General features: G+C 38.6%; 2 protein-coding genes across 5 annotated transcripts in view; both read right to left on the reverse strand.

The window, feature by feature from the left end:
• Positions 1–14,125, reverse strand: part of ERLIN1 (ER lipid raft associated 1) — a 35,741-nt gene extending 21,616 nt beyond the window's left edge. The window contains exons 1-7 of one of the 3 annotated variants that reach the window (XM_007963827.3): positions 14,025–14,125; positions 13,581–13,704; positions 11,802–11,883; positions 7,272–7,318; positions 6,218–6,279; positions 3,987–4,112; positions 2,259–2,332 (exon numbers count right to left, since the gene is read on the reverse strand). In XM_007963827.3, coding sequence (XP_007962018.2) covers positions 2,259–2,332; positions 3,987–4,112; positions 6,218–6,279; positions 7,272–7,318; positions 11,802–11,883; positions 13,581–13,693 — 504 coding nt within the window. In that variant the 5' untranslated portion in view covers positions 13,694–13,704; positions 14,025–14,125. Of the gene's footprint in view, positions 1–2,258; positions 2,333–3,986; positions 4,113–6,217; positions 6,280–7,271; positions 7,319–11,801; positions 11,884–13,580; positions 13,705–13,865 lie in introns of all 3 variants that reach the window. The other 2 variants (XM_007963829.3, XM_038009437.1) reach the window with 2 other exon arrangements.
• Positions 14,126–16,436: 2,311 nt separating this feature from the next.
• CHUK (component of inhibitor of nuclear factor kappa B kinase complex) overlaps positions 16,437–18,383 on the reverse strand; it is a 43,981-nt gene continuing 42,034 nt past the window's right edge. For both annotated transcript variants that reach the window (XM_007963832.3, XM_007963830.3), the window contains exon 21: positions 16,437–17,697. Coding sequence is in view for 1 of the 2 variants with exons in the window: in XM_007963830.3 (XP_007962021.1) it covers positions 17,668–17,697 (30 nt within the window). In the remaining variant the exon portion in view is untranslated. The remainder of the gene's footprint in view (positions 17,698–18,383) is intronic.

Here is an 18,383-nt window from a genome sequence, read left to right on the forward strand (position 1 = left end):
GCTAATGAGAGGGTGGGAGCTGCTAAAATTTTTCTAAAAGGTGATTTGGTAGTACGTATCAATAAGTCCCCAAACAGGGAATACACTTTGATCACCAATCCCACTTCAAGAATTTATTGTAAGAGAGGGATTTAAAAAGATGTACAAAATATATAAGCTTGGTCATTTCAACATGTATATAATAGTAAAAAATTTGAAACCATAGAGATTCACTAAATATAACCATTAAAAGTAACGATTTACCAAACCTATATTTTTGTTTTGGAAAGATGTTCATAGACAATGTTAGTGAAAAAAGCAGGTATGATATGATTCTGCTTTAGTTGACCAGGTATGCATTTATATCTACAAACATTTGTTCACATATATGAAGAGTCAGAAAAGATACAACAAATGATGTTATCCCTGCTTAATAAGATTACTGGTGAATTTCATTTTATTCTTCATCATTTTCCTAGTATCTAACTTCTTTCTACAACATATATAACGTGTGTGTATAAAAATTCCAAATTTACACAGAACAAATCAGTAAGCAAGAAAACAATCCAACAGAAAAATGGGCAAAAGATAGGAACAGGCGATCAACAGAAGAGAGTATAAATGACCAATAACTATATCAAAAGATGTTCAATCTCATTAATAACCAAAGGAATGCAAATCAAAGGGAGATATAATTGCCCACCCATCCATATGGTAACGATCAGTATGTCTGATTGCTTCCAATGTTGGTGAGTTCATGGGTCACAATTACTTGCACATATTGCTGTTAAGAATGTAGATTCGTACAGTCAGTTTGAAAGATAATTTGTACATACAGGAACATGTGTCATGAATGTTCACTACACTATTGTTTAATAGCAAAAAACTGGGAACAGAAAAATGGCTAATATAAGGCAAGGAATTCTAATCAGCCGTTGAATAAGCTAGATCTCTGAGTAACACCCTGGGCAGAATCTAAGAAGAGCTGACCTTCACATTCACTATCTTTAAAATCAAAAAGCTACTCCAGCTACAACTGACTTGAACAACTCAGAGGACTTTCCAAAGTTACCTCTGGATATTTCAAACTACCCCTTAACTCTGGTGGCTCACCTTCAGGTGCCTGTCTGAGATAATGACATTGCATGAATGAGGCCATGAGAAAAACCCCACCTATCTTTCGAGTCTGGTTTATGAGGAAGCACAAACACATACAATCACAGTGAGTGCACACTCTCAGTAGCAGTGGCACTGAGTGTAAAGAATTGAGAGACATGTGATAAGCTTTAGTTGCAGTAATGTTCATCACAACAATCAACAATCAACTGGTCTCCTAGAGCCCCTGTAAAAGGACACTAGAGAAGCCTCAATACCACTTCTTAGGTTATCTAGATTCAGAGCAGTGGCTTTCAAATGTTATTGACTGTGGACACAGTGAGAAACACATTTTGCACTGACACCCAATATAAACACCTACCCCCCCAGACTGTGAAACACAAGTTTCACAGAATATTTAAACTTACTACATGCCATTTCTTTTCTTATTCTATTTCATTTTATTTAAAATGCTGTTCATGACTCACTAAAGTTGATTTAAAACCCACAATCTGAAAACACAGTGACTCAAAAAAAAGCAGGGGTAAAACCTCTCACCATTCTATTTCCCAATGTCACCATCACCACTACCACTAAATTCATCTGCTACCTTGCTTTTACTAGGGCTCTCCCTCCCACTTGAAATACCTTTCTCATTCTTCCCCCATTTAAATCCAATTAATTTTTCTAAACCTACTTAAAATCTCAACTCAATCATAGCCCTCTCCTAGACACGCTGTCTTCCAATGTTCTCTTACTCTTACAGCAATAATCATTCAATAGATTTATCTGTCAATTAATACTTTGTGATAACTATTCTGTCCAGAATTGTTCAAATCTTACACTTGAACTCCCTTTCCATAATCTTACTGAGGGCAGGGATTATGCTTACACTGATTTATAACCATTACTATATCTTAGTGCTTCATACATGGCAGAAATATAAATTTGACTTCCTTGTAAGAGCCTCAGCTTATCAGTTCCCTCTAGGAGTTCACAAATGTCACCCATAATAAGCTATGAGAGTATTTTATTTTGGCAGAGATCTGAAGTCAAATTGAGAAAGGTATTCTATAAATCACCACAGCATCTCAAATAATTGCTGAATAAACAATCCAATGAAAGGAGGAACAAACTCAAAACTCTCAAAATCCCCAGAGAACTTCCTTAGGAAAAGAACTTACCTGTATAGTGAGACCTGGGGCCATGAGGTTTAAGTCTTTCTGCAGAGCTTGCTTCAGGTTTTCATCTATTTGATCTGTTTTTTAAGCCAAGAACAACAGATCTCATGATACTCAATTTTTTTTTACATTGTATTCATGAAACAAAACTAATCACTATTAGACCTAAAGTTTCCACAGTACTATTCTTTTACAGAGCTTAAACTGCCTTTTCTTCTCTTTTGTGTGGGGGAAAAAAGTTGTGAGGAATTATTTAATAAATTAAGGAAGATGACAAGCAGATAGTCTGTTTATCCAATAAGTTCACCCACTAAATGTGCTACTTAACTATGGATAAGCTTATTTACTGGGTAACTTATTAGACTTATTTACTGGATAAACAACTACTGGGTAAAATATGTTGATCTAATAAATGGAGAATCTGGATCTCTAGTATCTTAATTCAGGGCTCTTACTCAATATGTATCCTGATTCTCAAAGAAAAGCAAATTTCTACCTTCAGTAAATCTTTACTCAAATTCCCATGTAACTAAACTTCATTTCCATGGATCTCAGCCTTACTGTTATTTTGGATTTAAAGAGAGAAAGACAGAGACAGAGAGAAAAGCTCATAGAAAAGTATTTGAAGTACACACAGCATGAACACTTGGGCTTGTAACCATGCACTTTCTCTTCACCTCAATGGTACTTCAGCTATTTAAATGATTGCTGGTGAGACAAAGCAGGACCCATCAGTTTTCTCACATGCCACTGCAGTGGTTGACAATCACCAAAGAGGACTCAATTGATAGATTTTAAATTGATTACTCTTGCTTATTCCTTCATCTTAGAAATTCACTAAAAATTTCAGGAGGGAAAAGTGAGCTACCAACAGCAACAACTCATTGCCTGGTCAGAATTTCCACTATCATAAATGAAAAGCTAAGTTGTACAGAAGTGAGTTAAGAAAGCAGGGCTGATACTGTGATCCTTAGGAAGGCCTTTTGCAAACTGGTCCTTGTTTGGAACCTAGGAACTTGGATTTGTGGAAGGGTCCCACCATCCCCAGAGCTAATACAACTGACTTGCTGTGAACAGTTTATACAATGTGGTTTATGCCAAACACCTGCATTCCTTCTAGGAGTCTGGAATTTTGTTATGTGGTAGGCAGAGGGTGCCTACATAACCAGCCCCCAGTGAAAACCCTAGGCAATGAGTCTCTAATGAGCTTCCCTAGTAGACAACATTTGACATGTGTTGTCATAGCTTGTTGCTGTGGGAATTAGGCACATGTTTGACTCTTGGAAGCCTGCACCTGCTTTCCTCTGCACTTTGCTGATGTGCCTTTTCCTCTCGCTGATTTTGCTTTGTACCCTTTGGCTGTAATAAATCTTAGCTGTGACCACAACTATATGCTGAGTCGTGTCAGTCTCCTACCAAATCATCAGAAATGGGAGCCTCAAGACACAGGTTTCTAAATTTTTCAAATTATCTATTAAAATAGTAACAAAGCTATTTTCAGTAAGTTATTACAGTAAAAACAGAATATAGTCTGTGAGTAGTTTTTCCAATCTCTACCAAATTATACAAAAATTTTTAAACTTAAGATAAAAAATATTTTAAAGACAATTGCTCTATGATAAATTCAGAAGAAATGCTTAAATAGCACTAAGGTTTACCAATATAACCTCAATAAGTTGAACTAGATAGCCAGTTGGCTATTTACATATTTAAAAGAATTAAGACACTTACCAAACAATTCAATGTAAACTTCCTGAAGTGTGTGGGCACTGCAGAACTGGTTCAGCTCATGGTGGATTTTATTGAAGATTAAAGTCTTGTCATAATCTGCAGTATAGTTCTTCACGATATCAAACACTGAAGGAGAGGTACAACCCATGTTTGTTTTACCCAACAATGACTCAGGTACCTTCAAATTCAGCCAGGGTCAAAGTCAGGGTGATATACTACACACGAGGAAAAGTGCCAACAAAAGAGTGAAACCAAAAACCACAACTAACAAATCTTGATGTGTTGCTTGTGCTCAATTTTCCAAATACCCTTGTATTTGCAATACTAATACCAAACACCTGCTGGTTAGCCCCTCAAACAGGGGCTAACTTTAAAGTTCATACTAAAAAGCATACATTAGTTTGGAGGTAATAAGGAACTATCAAAGTTTTCAAGCAAGGGCATGACAGTCAGATTTACACTTTGGCCAGCAGTGTGAAGATGAACTGAGAGGCATAGAGATCAGAGGCAGGGAAAGCATAAGGCAATTACTGCAAAAGTTTAGCTAAGAGGTAAAGAGACACTAAGCAAACTGAGGAACAGTAGAAATAAAAGAAGAAAGCAGCTGCAAAAGACCATTTATTAAAAGGCAATTTTTTAAAGCTGTTAAAAAAGACACCAGGCTAGAAGGGAAAGGAGAAAATATTAACTGAGCTGGGCTTTATCTCAGGTAATTTACATAAATTAGCACTGAAGTCTCCTAAATTTGCATATCAGGAAACTAAGAACCAGAGAATTTTAGAAATGCCCCAAAAGGTACATACTAGACCATGTCAGAACCTGTTCTCTATCTATAAAAACATGCTGCTTTCTACTTCTGTCTTCAGATCCAAGAATTTGCTCCACTGGCCTTCCCATGTGGGATATTAGATGCAACTGGATTTCAAATCACAGCCGGGTGTGGCGGCTCATGCCTGTAATCCCAGCACTTTGGGAGACGGAGGCAGGTGGATCACTTGAGTCAGGAGTTCAAGACAATCCTGGCCAACATGGTGAAACCCTGTCTCTACTAAAAATACAAAAATTAGCCTAGTGTGGTGGCACACACCTGTAGTCCCAGCTACTAGGGAGGCTGAGGCAGGAGAATTGCATGAACCCAAAAGGCAGAGGTCGCACTGAGCTGAGATCATGCCACTGCACTCCAGTACTCCAGCCTGGGTGTCAGAGCAAGACTCCATCTCAAAAAAGAAAAAAAATTAATGGACAGGCCATTAATAAATACTTAATACCTAAATCATTTGCTTGATCATTTCCCAAATTAATTATATCTAATAGTTTCCTATTTAATCTCTGGCGAAAGAATCATCAGTCCCTTCCCTTTTTCAATCATAATCCATTCCATTGATTTGTGATCAAGGAAAGGAGATGAAAAAAAAGACAAGGAAAATGCTTAATATCTGAAAAATATAATCCAAATGCACTCGACAGTAATACACCTGGCTCTCTACTCTGAAATCTTTTCACTATTTGTGCCTGTACTGGTGATATGAAATTTATTATGACCTTACATCCCAATATATTCTTTTTTAGGTCTGTATTATGTCTTCTCAAGTACAATTAAAACCCCTGAAGGCAAAGGCTCTAATTTCATCTTTTTAAATTGTTCTTGCCAAACACAATATTCTGTATATACTAGACATGCCAGTTTTATTAACAAGCATGCATCTAAAATGGCATATCTTTCTTCACGGCTTCTAATTAAGTTTTTGATTACAACAGTATCTACCCACCCCATTTCTGTAAGTTTTCATCTTTTATCAAGAAAATGCTTTCCCCACACTGAAGGCTTTCACACTGTTTTGCAAATTACAGCAAATATCAACTAGAAAATACTTCTCTTTGATGGCAAATCAGTGTGGGCCAAGGAATTATCAGTTACAGATTTCTAACACCTAAGGAAATTATCTCTCATCCTGACTGGATAAAATACTACTTTCCTATTCTAGAAATAACCAATGACCATCTTGCTCTTAGAAACACTAAGCTCAGGGAAAAGTAACTTATACAGTTGCATAAAGTCACCTCTGTCCAGAACTTCTGACCTATTTTTGCCTCTATTCCCCAGAAATTTATTAATCAGTGATCAATGAAGTCATAAAACTTTCAAAGTACCCCTCTATTCCTCAAAGAATCTCTCAGCTATAAAGCCTCTGGTTATAACTATGAAAACCACAGATAGATGGGTAACATACCTGCGTAAGGAGCCAACATATTAACCACTTCTATTCGGTCAATATAGATCATGACCCCACCACTAAAAACAAAGAAACAAAAGTGTGAACTACTAAAGGCAATCCATAAAATACAGTTATAGACCTGTGGAGAAGCTGATAATCAAACATATTATTCACTTAAACACAGAGAGAATTCACTTCCCTTTTCATAGCATTTCTGCCCCTCTATAGGTGTCAATGTCTTCTGTACACTTGTAATAGTCATTTAAAATAAGTAATTTAAAAAATACCTTGAACTTCACATTCTTCTTTTGATACAATTCAATGCAGTGATTATACCCTAGAAATAATTTGGACCCTGTTTGCCTTTCTTTCCCTAAACCTCTTTAGGACAGCAATTCTCAAAGTGAGGTCTTCAGACCAGTAGTATCAGCATCACACAGGAACTTTTATAGTTAGAAATGAAAATTCTCAGGCCTCACTCCAGACCTACTGAATCAGAAACTCTAAATTAGATGGCATTTAACACTACAGATGAGAAGAAGGTGGGATGATTAATTTTAAACTATGTTTTATTAAGCATCTATTCTGGGCCAAGTACTGGTTAGGCACTTCATATACAGTAATTCTAATCCTTACAATAACTATGCAAGGTCGATTTTACTGCCTTTTATAAATGAGGAAACTAAGCTTTAAAGTGTCAATAAAGGAATCTGTTGGGGAAAGAGGTATATAAAAACTGTCTGTACTTTTTGCTCAATTTCACTATGAACCTAAAACTGCTGTAAAAAATAAAGTCTTTAAAAAATAGTCAATAAAGTAGATGCAGCAGTGCTAATACAGTTAGGTCTACTTGCTCTAAAACTCCAGTTTTTTTCAATAATACCCTAACGGTTCTTAAGATGGAAAAGCTCCTATTTGGAGACAGGCCTTTGCTCAAACAGTGCTCAAATCAGAAATCCCCTTGGGTTCACTATCATGCCTATTTGAAAGATGTCTAAGTGATCATAGGTGTAGGAACAGAAACTCCATCTGAACTAAAGGGAGGCTGGTAGGCAAAGAGAAAGCTTACCTTGTCCCACAAGGCACATTTTTAACTTCATCAGTTTGTAGTGTCGTCTAGGGAGGAAAAGATATCTCATCAACATTCAAGAAACACATTGTCAAAAAACTACTGGTGCCAGAGGCAAATCTCTGGAGAGCTGCTGACAGTAAGTACAGCAGAGTTCCATCACAATTTCAGTTCCCAAAGATTAGCTTTCAGAATAGTCATTTCTTTCTGTATTCTAGTAGAAATGAAAGACTTGAGACAGAAAATATTTTACAACAATTTTTTTTTCTTTTTTTTTTGAGACAGTCTTACTTTGTCACCTAGACTGGAGTGCAGTGGTATAATCTTGGCTCACTGCAAACTCTGCCTCCTGGGTTCAAGCGATTCTTGTGCCTCAGCCTCCCAAGTAGCTGGAATTGCAGGCATGCACCATCACGCTCAGCTAATTTTTGTATTTTTAGTAAAGACGATGTTTCACCATGTTGGTCAGGCTGGTCTCGAACTCCTGGCCTCAAATGATCCACCCACCTTGGCCTCCCAAAGTGCTGGGATTATAGGAGTGAGCCACTGTGCCCAGTCTACAGCGAATGTTTGAATCAAGATGCACTGGGAAAGGTTCAATGTTTAATCTGCTAATAAGTAGAAAGGACTCTTCCAGAGTCCCTTATCTGCCTGGAGCTGGCCAGGGGTTGTAAACAACACAGCTTGCTCACATAGATACTCTGGCTAGGACTTGTGCTCTGAACTTTGATTCCACTGCTAATACTACTATTTATGTTGAAGATAAAAGAGATTATATGCATACAAGTACTCTAAGACTCAAAGCTGCCCTTGAACCCAACAGCAACCTTTCTTCTCTAAAGCTGTGGTCAACATTTCAGTTTAGTACCTAGTGATCTCTCACGTCTTATTCAGTTTCCTTTTTAATAGAAGTGCTACCACCAGTACTGCTTCCTCCTGGTGAACCAACAATCTGGTACTTAATTGCTTTGCCCATGTCACACCTTTGTTCAGATCCAGAATGAATGACTTCCTGCTGTACTCTAAGGCCTCAAATAGGTCAGCACCTAATGAGCACATTCTAGACACACTGCATCTTACCAAGCACAAAGCAAAGGAAAAAGGAAGCACAGTCCCCATTTCCAAAGAGTTCACAATCCAGTACAATGCAATCCATCAACACGTACAAAAAAAACAAACCAAAACAAAACCAAAAACATAGATTATAAACTGAACTGTTAAGTGGTAAATTACAGAAAGTTAAAAAAAACAGTAGTTTGAAAAGCTCTCTGAGGTGAAGGATTTACAAGCCAGGTCTAAAGTGGGAGAAATAAGAACAGATGAGGCAGAGGAACATCTTAAGCTCAATAAATATCCTACCGAAATACACACAGTTGAAGAAGACAATACATGTATAGGCGAACGAAAGTAGATAGGCTTGCCTGGAGCAGAAGGGGCAATTTGGATGAGAGATGAAATTCTGACAAGAGACCACGGTGATATTAGATAGAGGGCCCTGAATGCTGGCTGGGGAGTTTGGGCTCTCTCTAGTTCACCTTATATACAGTCACAAAACGAACCATTCAAAAATATGTTTACTTAATTCCTTTTCTCATATGTGATGTATTCTCATTCTCCATCTTATATGGAGGTAAGAAAACCAGCTGGGAGGCTAAATAATTAATTTATTTAGATTAATTGAGTAAAGGCCATGAAATGAAAGCTGTCAATCCAGACATAATAGAGGAGGAATCTGATACTTGGTTGATATAAAATTTCAGGAGGGGAAAAAATAAAAAATACCTCTTAGGTTGAGCGATTAGAATGATAGTTAACATTGGCGGTAACTCTAGGTAAAGTTAGGGGGATTGATGAAGAGACAAATTCTATTTATTTCCTTTAAAACATTAGTTCAGTTTCCATATTCCACACCAACTTTACATACACATCCCTATTTAAACCAAAAGGATATTCTCTAGCCAATTTTCAAACTGAGAAGAACTAGAAAAAGAGTTCAAACATTAGCCTGTTTAACACCCTATTTTTATGTACTTTTACATTTCTTTTATGTCCTCTTAAAAATTACTTTCCCAGTATGACAGAACATTTATTTAAAAAGTGAATCTATGACTACTTTATGAAGGCTGAAGGTTTTCATATAATTTCTCTATTACTTTTTCTTCTTACATCATATATGGAATTTCACATTTATATACATTCCTTTCAATTGCCAAGTTTGTTAAACCATTTATTTGAACTATGTCTTCTAATATGTTCCAAAAATTCCTAAAAATAAATTTATGTCTTACTCTCCTATGAACCTTTTTTTTTTTTTTTTTTTTTTTTGAGATGGAGTCTTGCTCTGTCGCCCAGGCTGGAGTGCAAGGGTGCGATCTCGGCTCACCGCAACCTCAGTCTCCCAGGTTCAAGCAATCTCCTGCCTCAGCCTCCCAAGCAGCTGGGATTACAGGCACGCACCACCACACCCAGCTAATTTTTGTATTTTTGTAGAGACAGAGTTTGACCAGGTTGGTAAGGCTGGTCTTGAACTCCTGACCTCAAGTGATCTGCCTGCTTCGGCCTCCCAAAGTGCTGGGATTACAGGCATGAGCCGCCACACCCGGCCAAGAACACTTTTTAAATATGGTTTTATTAATATAATTATTTCCTAGAATGTTACTGTTTTACACATAAAGAACATTCCTATTAGTCACACTGGCTGGCTGTAGCATGTAAAACTTTTTTGTAGATGCAAAGTATTTTAGTTTACACTGAAGTCTGTACTAATTTCATTTACATCTCTTATGATAGTTTATTACTAATATATACACACACTATATATTTGTTATATATATACACAATTAAACTCTCAAATCTGTTTACTATTATCTGTATCTCCTTTATTTATATTTTTGCATCCATATGACTTAAACATACTAAGCATTAAAGCAGAGACAGATCTACCTGGCTTTGAACAAAATCTATTTGTTAGAGTCTTGATTTTTTTTTTTTTAAGAGATGGAGTTTCCCTATGTTGCCCAGACAGGTCTCAAACTCCTAGGCTCAAGCAATCCACCTGCTTCAGCCTCCCAAAGTGCTGGCATTACAGGTGTGAGCCACTGTGCCCGGCCTTAGAGTCTTGATTTGTAAGGGTCTAATGCTACCATTGCTAACATTATTATAGATTGTTTGGGCTACTCATGAGGTCACATAATTAAAACTCCTCCTTTCACAGAAAGTCTACAACAGTTAACCAATTTTTCCAAAGTCATGCCCCCAACTGGTGGCAATGCCACGTCCCCATGTTCACTACACCACATTGCTTCCTGAGAAATCAGCTCAATTTAACAACTTCCACCATAAATAAAAAGCCAGAAATAAAAATGTGTTACAACTCCTGTCTTTAGAAAACTGGAGCCTTTCTGGAAAGAAAACACACAAAAAAACTTAGCAAACAATGCAAAGACAACAATATTAAAGAAAATAAGGCAAAGGGCCAAAATTTACAATACAGACTTTAAGAGCTACATATCAGAAGAGGAAGAATCTGGGACAAGCCTTCAAAAGCCTGGCAAGATTTAGACAGAAGAGAAGGAATGGAGAGTGAGATGGTAGATAAAGAAGTGATGGCATGAACCAAGGAAAGAATGGGTAAAATAAATATGGAACAACATAAGGAAATCAGTCTGACTAGGGGAAGAATACATTTCACTTCAATAGACACAATTTTTTCCCTAAGCCATCTAACACAGGACAGGAAGAAAACCTGGGGGATTTAAGAATTTATAATTAAACTCTCACTTAGCAGGAAGCCTGGACATAAGATTACAAGATTAAATAACATAGAATTTTCCTGAGTCCTGAAAAATTAGCAGCAGATGGCAGACAAACTTCTGAATCCAAAGATTTATGATCACACTGGGCTTGCAAAAGTGGTCACAGTCTAATCCTGGTTTTGTCATCTTGTTACATTGAAAGATACTTATTTTATTGTCTCCCATGACCAAGACACTTCTCAATGATCAGACACTTATTTCAAATATCCTGAGATGCCATCAAAATATAACATTCACTAAGATTCCACATAAAATTGTGCTTAATATACCAGGCAAAAAAACATGAGGCAGAAAAGCTGTGTATAAAAATTTTGATCCTCCATGTTAACACTAGCCCAGGAGCCTGCCTCTGTGGAAACCAAACACTGTTCTAAACCACATAATCAAATCACTGGTTTGTATGTCTAGTTGTGTTCCTAATTCTTACTTTTATTGCCATAGCAGCAACAAAAAATTTGCTACATGTCACGATATAGATGGTAGAAGTCAGTCCTTCCAAGTTACCTGGTTCATACCTTTAATTCATTTCAAGTAAGTGAGGTGGTTTAACATAATAACTTGTGTTGTAACAACTGTACTCTGAACGTTAACTCCTGCATTTAAGTAAATACCACCATCTGCTTAAGCAATAAAGAAATCTATCTCCACCCAAAAGTGTGGTAACTCCTGTCACACCTGTCTATCTGGTATGGGGGCTTCCCTAGGAATCACTCACCTGCACAGATCTGAATGTAGTAATGAAAGGCAACATGATATGATAGCCTGGTCCACTGGGGCTAGTTAGTAAAGCTCCTCCCCTGCAAAAAGATGTTTCAATTTGACAAAATTATAAAAACAAAAATTATCTTTCTAAATCTAAAATGCTATAATAAATACTCACTCTTGCTCATGCTGCTGACCTACCAAAGCCTCACTAATATGAATTACTCATAATGAACAACTGCTTAAAATACCTCCACACCTAAAAACGCAAAAAGATCAAATTAAACTGCCAATGTTACACCTTGTTTCATAAGCTCAACCAACCATACCTCTGCGTCTCCAGCACTGCTCTCAGGTTCAAAGGATTCTCCTCGGTCTTTAACATTCTGAGAAATATTTGTTTAAAAAATTTTAATGGCTTTCAGTAGAGGTACATTAACTGTACATAACAAAAGCCAAATCAAAATATATAATACATTTAATCACCAGGTTGAAAAAAGACAATGCAAACTTTGAAGTAAAGAGAAAATTTCTGAGGCTTATAGTTCTTTCAATCTATCTGCAAGGTAATTAAAATACTGGGAACATAAAATTTCTATATAAAAACAAAAAAAAAATTAGCATGAAAAGATGAAGAGTGACAAGACTATGTAAACAGGTTAAGGGCTTGTTCACCAAATCCTGGAATGCGAAAACTATGAAAGCAAGCCCTGGAAATTATAAAAAGGAGACATTTGGAGAGCAAATAAAACAAAGAAGTCCTATTTTGCACCTTGTAAATTCATAGAACTTAGCTTCCTGTCTTGAAAATATAAACACGTTTGCTAAGTCATAATAACAAGAAAAGATGAACTGTTTGAAGTTCATCACTAATTCTTTGAGTCATTCCTTGAAATGTCCTTTCTCTGGTTTTACTGCCAGAAAGACAATGCTAAACTGGAAGGAAATCTGGACTAATCTGTAATTTCTTATGCTAGAGCTCCATCTGCTAAGATATACCATTAAAATTGTTCTTTTTCTAGGATTCAGGATGGATCTGAAAATAGAAATATCAGTTTTGAGGGACAGTGGAAGCAAGCAAAAAGTTGACCCTCTTTTTGAATACACCATTATCCCAAATTCTTCACAAACCGGCCTCTCTCTTACTAGTCTACATCAAAAGGAACTTGTGGTAATTAGGCTGAAGGAAAAGCTATGAGAGCTCAACAAGAAAGCAACAGCTCCCACACCACTCCTGTCCCCAACCTGAACAGAAACAGTAAAGGGGGAGGAGAATGGCCCATCAGTGTTATGCTTATGTCCCTGGATGTCCAGGGATATAACCACTATCATGGTCATCATGGTGTTACAAAACGTAACTAGACACTGGAAGCTTTTAAATGAAAAAGCCTAAGAAACAATCATAAACAGAACCAAATTTTCTATACAGCATAGTCTACAGAGGCAAACTAAAGTCTGTACAGTTGGACGAACTATAATTTAACCATCTCTTCAGTTAGAGGTAGAATGACTACTTTCTTTCTTCCTTCTTCATTTTTCCACAAATAATTTAAGTTTGCTGTGTATAGGAATAACCGTAGGAAGACTTAATCTCTGCAACAAAACGAACATAGCACTAAAACTGTCCAACATCTGGACGGTGTTCCGCAAAAGCCCGCTTCGACCCCTGTGCTTTCCCTAGAGATGGGACATGCGTCCCCGAACGCTGCAGAGGGAACAACTTCCCAGACTCCACTCTGGAGTACCCTTTTAACGTTCTCTAGAGCCCTGACTGACCGCACAAGCCGCTCACCTGTAGTACACAGCCAGGTGGCCCTCCTCAATCTTGTGGATGGAGGCGTAGAGCAGAACAACCACCAACCCCACCACTGCAGCCACCAGGACCCGGGCTTGAGTCATATTCATCCTCGTTCCTCCTGGGAGCAGGAGAAAAGCACCCTCAGTCCCGTGAGTGACAGGTCCACCCCCTCCAGTTTCCACCCTCTCCCTTCGGAAGCTTGGCGCTCTCTCGCAGGCTGAGCCGCGGAGTCCAGTGCCCCAGTCCCCTCATTCTTCCCTTCTGGCGGAGCCCGCTGACCCCTTGCCAACTCCTCCGCCCCTGGAGGCCAGTGGGCCGCCCCTGCTCGGTGAGCTTCCTGACACTCTCTCTCCCAAGGGTCGCTCCCAGGTGGAAGGCACTGAGAACGAGCCCAGCCGCAGGCTCGCGAGGAAAGCCGACCCCTCGGCCGCGCCTCACCGATCAGTGACGCATTGCCCCCGCCCGCACGTGCAGCCGACTCCCGGGCCAAGCCAACCGCCGCCAACAGCCGGCCCCGCCTACTCGCCCAGTACTGCGGCTGCGCGGGGACGCACACGGCGTAGCCCCGGCCCGCGACTAGTGAGACGGGAAGCGCATGGGACAAAATTCTCCTAGCCGCGGGCCGCGCAGGGTTTTTGGAGGCAAGTCGCTGTTTTTCGGTACACTGCTGGTTAACTGCTGCGGAAGAGGACAGCCGGGAATCTGGAGTGAGCAGCGAAGCAGAGAAAAGGAAAGGGCCTTTCGGACAAGGGACTGGTTGGTTTGTTCTTGTGCAGAGAACCCACTCGGTCATTCTCAAGCGGTAGCTGTTTGGTTTATTTGTCCTTTTGCAGTGTATGAGGAGCCCCACTGTGTAACACGCACGTACTTCCAGCACAGATCCTGCACTTCAGGAGCAACTAAACTTGTTGCAAATAAAGTGCTGTCAAAGTTCAGAAGAGGAAGACACTACGTATAACTGCATCATTCTCTCGTTTTTTAAGTGTTCCTATTATGTGCCAGAATGCTGGTCCAGTGAGGGCTTTATGAAGGCCATCCAGACAACAGGAACAGAATTGCTAAGCACATGGTGCGGGAGGCAGAGGGAATCCTCCAGGGAGACAAAAGTAAGCACTTCCGTTTCCTTGAAGGCTTGTGTGATGGAAAGGAGTGCTATGGTAGGGGTCACTACATATTCTGTTCGTTTTAAATTCTAAACCATGGGCACATATTGCCGAAAATAAAAAAGGGAAGGAAAAAGGTATAGGTGGGAGATAGATGAATACAAGAGAAATCAAGGGCATTCATGGTTTAAGCCTTGAAAGGCTAGAGGTGGAACTATAACTGGACAAGGTGGACTAGGGTTATAAAGACCTTTACAGTCCCCGTAAAGACTGACGGGGTGGGGGTGTGTGTGGGTTGCGGGATGAAACTGTTCCACCTCGGATCATCAGGCATTCTCACAGGGAGCCCGCAACCCTTGCATGTACAGTTCACAATAGGGTTCATGTGCCTATGAGAATCTGATGCCACTCGCTAATCTGACAGCAGGCCGAGCTCAAGGCGATAATGCTCACTTGCCCGCCGCTCACCTCCTGCTATCGGGCTGGGTTCCTAACAGGCCACTGTCTGGTACCGGTCCGCGGCCCAGGGCTTGAGGACCCCTGCCCTCTTGGGTAGGGAAGTATGGGAAAGCAGTGCTTTAGGGCCAATGAATCTATAAAAGGCTGAAAGTGGAGACAGACTGTTGGCAAGAAAGTCAAGTGGTTAGGAAACTGCAGGCCCAGGATTACTTTAGTAGTGGAAGTGAGAAGAGGTAAATAGAATCAATTTGTCTTCATTAAAGGAAGCCTTCCCAGACCACTCTACCCACACCCTTCAATAAATACACTTACCTGTATCATTCATTTGATTTTTATTATCTAGGAATGTCTGGGACCTTATCTGTTCCTAATAAATGATATTTGCAGAGCTTAGGTATTTTAACTTCCAAAAAGCAAAAGGAATGGAAAATAACTTGCTCCATACCCTGTTTTCTATAGACATTCTCTTAAATTTTTCATAATATTGCTTAAAGAATGAAATGTATACAATTCACAACTGCCATTCCCCTCTGAAAAGTTGTTACCCACCAAAAAATAGTGGTCCAACTCATGCATCAAAAGCAAGTTTGGGGATCCCACTATAATAGTCTGTTCTGACTCACACCATCTGCCCAAATTATATAGGTCAGGCGGCCCTGACAACCCCAGCCACACACCAGCAGCGGCTCCCACCCTATAGCAAATCTTTCACCAATTATTAAAATATTTAGGAAATGCATGACCATTGAAAAATGATCCCTAACAATAACTGCAATGCTTGGATGACTTGTAATGTTCAGACTCCCAGATAAGCACTTTTACTGTACTACCTATGTTGTTTCTGATCTTGCCATCTAGCTTAATACCCTCCAAGTAATAGGTACCCAATAAATGTTTATTATTAAAATCTTCTAAAAGTAGGGAAACAAGATAGAGACTGCTTATTATAACAGATGACGAATAGTGGTATGTGATGACTAAAAAATTTGGTTGACTAGGAAAATGATACCACTTTAGCAAGATGGGGATGGTGGGACTGTGACATCAGTTTATAGGGCAAGATACAAGCATGTTTTTAGATGTAGATAGTGGTGATAGGACATCTCAGAGGAAAACACTATTAAAGAAGTTGTCCAATACTACCTTTACCATACGTCCTGGTATCCCTAAGGAAAGTACATGTATCCTGTGCTCTTAATTCCACTTCATGGAACCTTCATATTTTCCTAAGCCATATTCAACTGTTTTATTATAATCTGATTTTTATAATGAATAGAGATCAAAAAAGTAATTTAAAAACCATTTAATACACAAAGTGAAAAACTGTTAGAATATAAAAGCATTTCACATTTTTTAAGACAAATAATATCTTCTAAATTACTTAACAGATGATAGAGGTCCACAGTCCTTTATCTGAAACCCTTGGGGCAAGATGTTTCAGAATTAAGAAATTTTAGATTTTAGTAAAGTAATTTTGTGCATATACCATACTACATTACCCAGCCCTCATCAGAGTCTGTGGCAGCAGCCCTCCCTCTCATCATCAAGCAGCAAAATAAAGGAATAGTCACACTAAATGGGGTAAAAAGATTCAAGGTCAGTTCAGATTAGATTGCAAGCAAATGAGTTTTGTCACCAAGCTTATGGAAACCTTGTTTTCAGAGCTTTTTGGATTTTGGAATTACAATTACAGATAAAGGATTGCAGACCTTTATAAATTTGTGTGACAAGACATGAAGGATTGTTTAAACAAATGACTCATTTTTACAAATGAAAAAACATGTAATTTTCAAATACATTATAAATTAACAGGCATCTTCTCTTTGACACTATTAAATGTACATCTTAAATACATATACACAGAACAATATGATTTATGAAAGCCAACTAATATTAGAAGCATAGATACACAATCCCTTCAGTGAGAAGGGAATACTGTTAAATTTTCAGTAAAATTTAAAATGATTACACCAACTCCTTATGATGCCAGGAAGAGCACCTGTTCAGTGCAACACAAGGAGGTAGAATTTATTCTTTAAGAAATAAAACTTGTGAGCAGCCCTTTTAGAAAAAACATAGACAACTTTTACTTAAAATGCCTATTAGTTGAGGTTTTCTTCTCTGTATACAAAACTACATCTGGCCTTATGCCCAACAGTTAAAAGTGGAAACTAATACATAAAAGGCATTTTTAATCAGTTAAATAAGTAATGTTTCACCAAGATTGAAGGCACAAATGTGTCATGATGATGCTCCTAAACAGCTGTGGTATTAAAACAAATATTCAAACAAGTACATTGACTTTTTATAAATTTCTGTCAGTTTAGAGGCTTAAATTACTCAAAAATGTTATACTTGCAAAATCATGTTCTTCTGATCATAGTAGAAATGTAGTTTCTGTTCATAGCCATTTCTTCCATTGACTGATGTCTGACGAATGGTTTCATGGGGAAAAAACACATTTCCAACATGTATAGCAACAACTTCCATAGGTTTGGGGACAGTGAACAAGTGACAACTCATTCTGTTAACCAACTCCAATCAAGATTCTAAAACCAGGCATGAAAAAGTTATAATTAGATGTTGACTATAAGTAATAAGTATATGGGTGTTCATTTTTGCAAGTTTTCTGTCTGTTTGGACATTTTATAATCAAAAGTTGAAAAATCATTTCATTTACCTTATTTCCTGATTTTAAAAATTTCAGAGTTTTTTTCATAAATATTTGAAGCAAACAATTATTCTTTCCTTTTCGTTTTCTTTTTCTTTTTTTTTTTTTTTTTTAAGAGAGCAGGATCTTGCTATGTTGCCAAGCTGGAGTGCAGTGGCTCTTCATAATGCACTGCAGCCTTGAACTCCTGGGCTCATGCAATCCTTCTGCCTCAGCCTCCCTAGTAACTCGGACTACAGGTACATGTCACTATGGCTGGCTGCCATTATCATCCTCTTTTTTTTCCTTTTTTTGAGACAGGGTCTCACTCTGTCACCCAGGCTGGAGTGCAGTGGCAGGATTACGGCTCACTGCAGCCTGAAACTCTTGCACTCAAGCGATCCTCCTGCCTCAGCCTCCCAAGTAGCTGGGACCACAGGTGTGTGCCACCACACCCAGCCAATTTTTATATTTTTTGTAAAGACAGGGTTTCGCATGTTGGCCAGGCTGGTCTCAAACTCCTGGGCTCAAGCAATCCATCTGCCTTGGCCTCCCAAAGTGCTAGGATTACAGGCGTGAGCCACC

The sequence above is a fragment of the Chlorocebus sabaeus genome, chromosome 9, assembly GCF_047675955.1.
Source record: "Chlorocebus sabaeus isolate Y175 chromosome 9, mChlSab1.0.hap1, whole genome shotgun sequence".
NCBI classification, from domain to species: domain Eukaryota; kingdom Metazoa; phylum Chordata; class Mammalia; order Primates; family Cercopithecidae; genus Chlorocebus; species Chlorocebus sabaeus.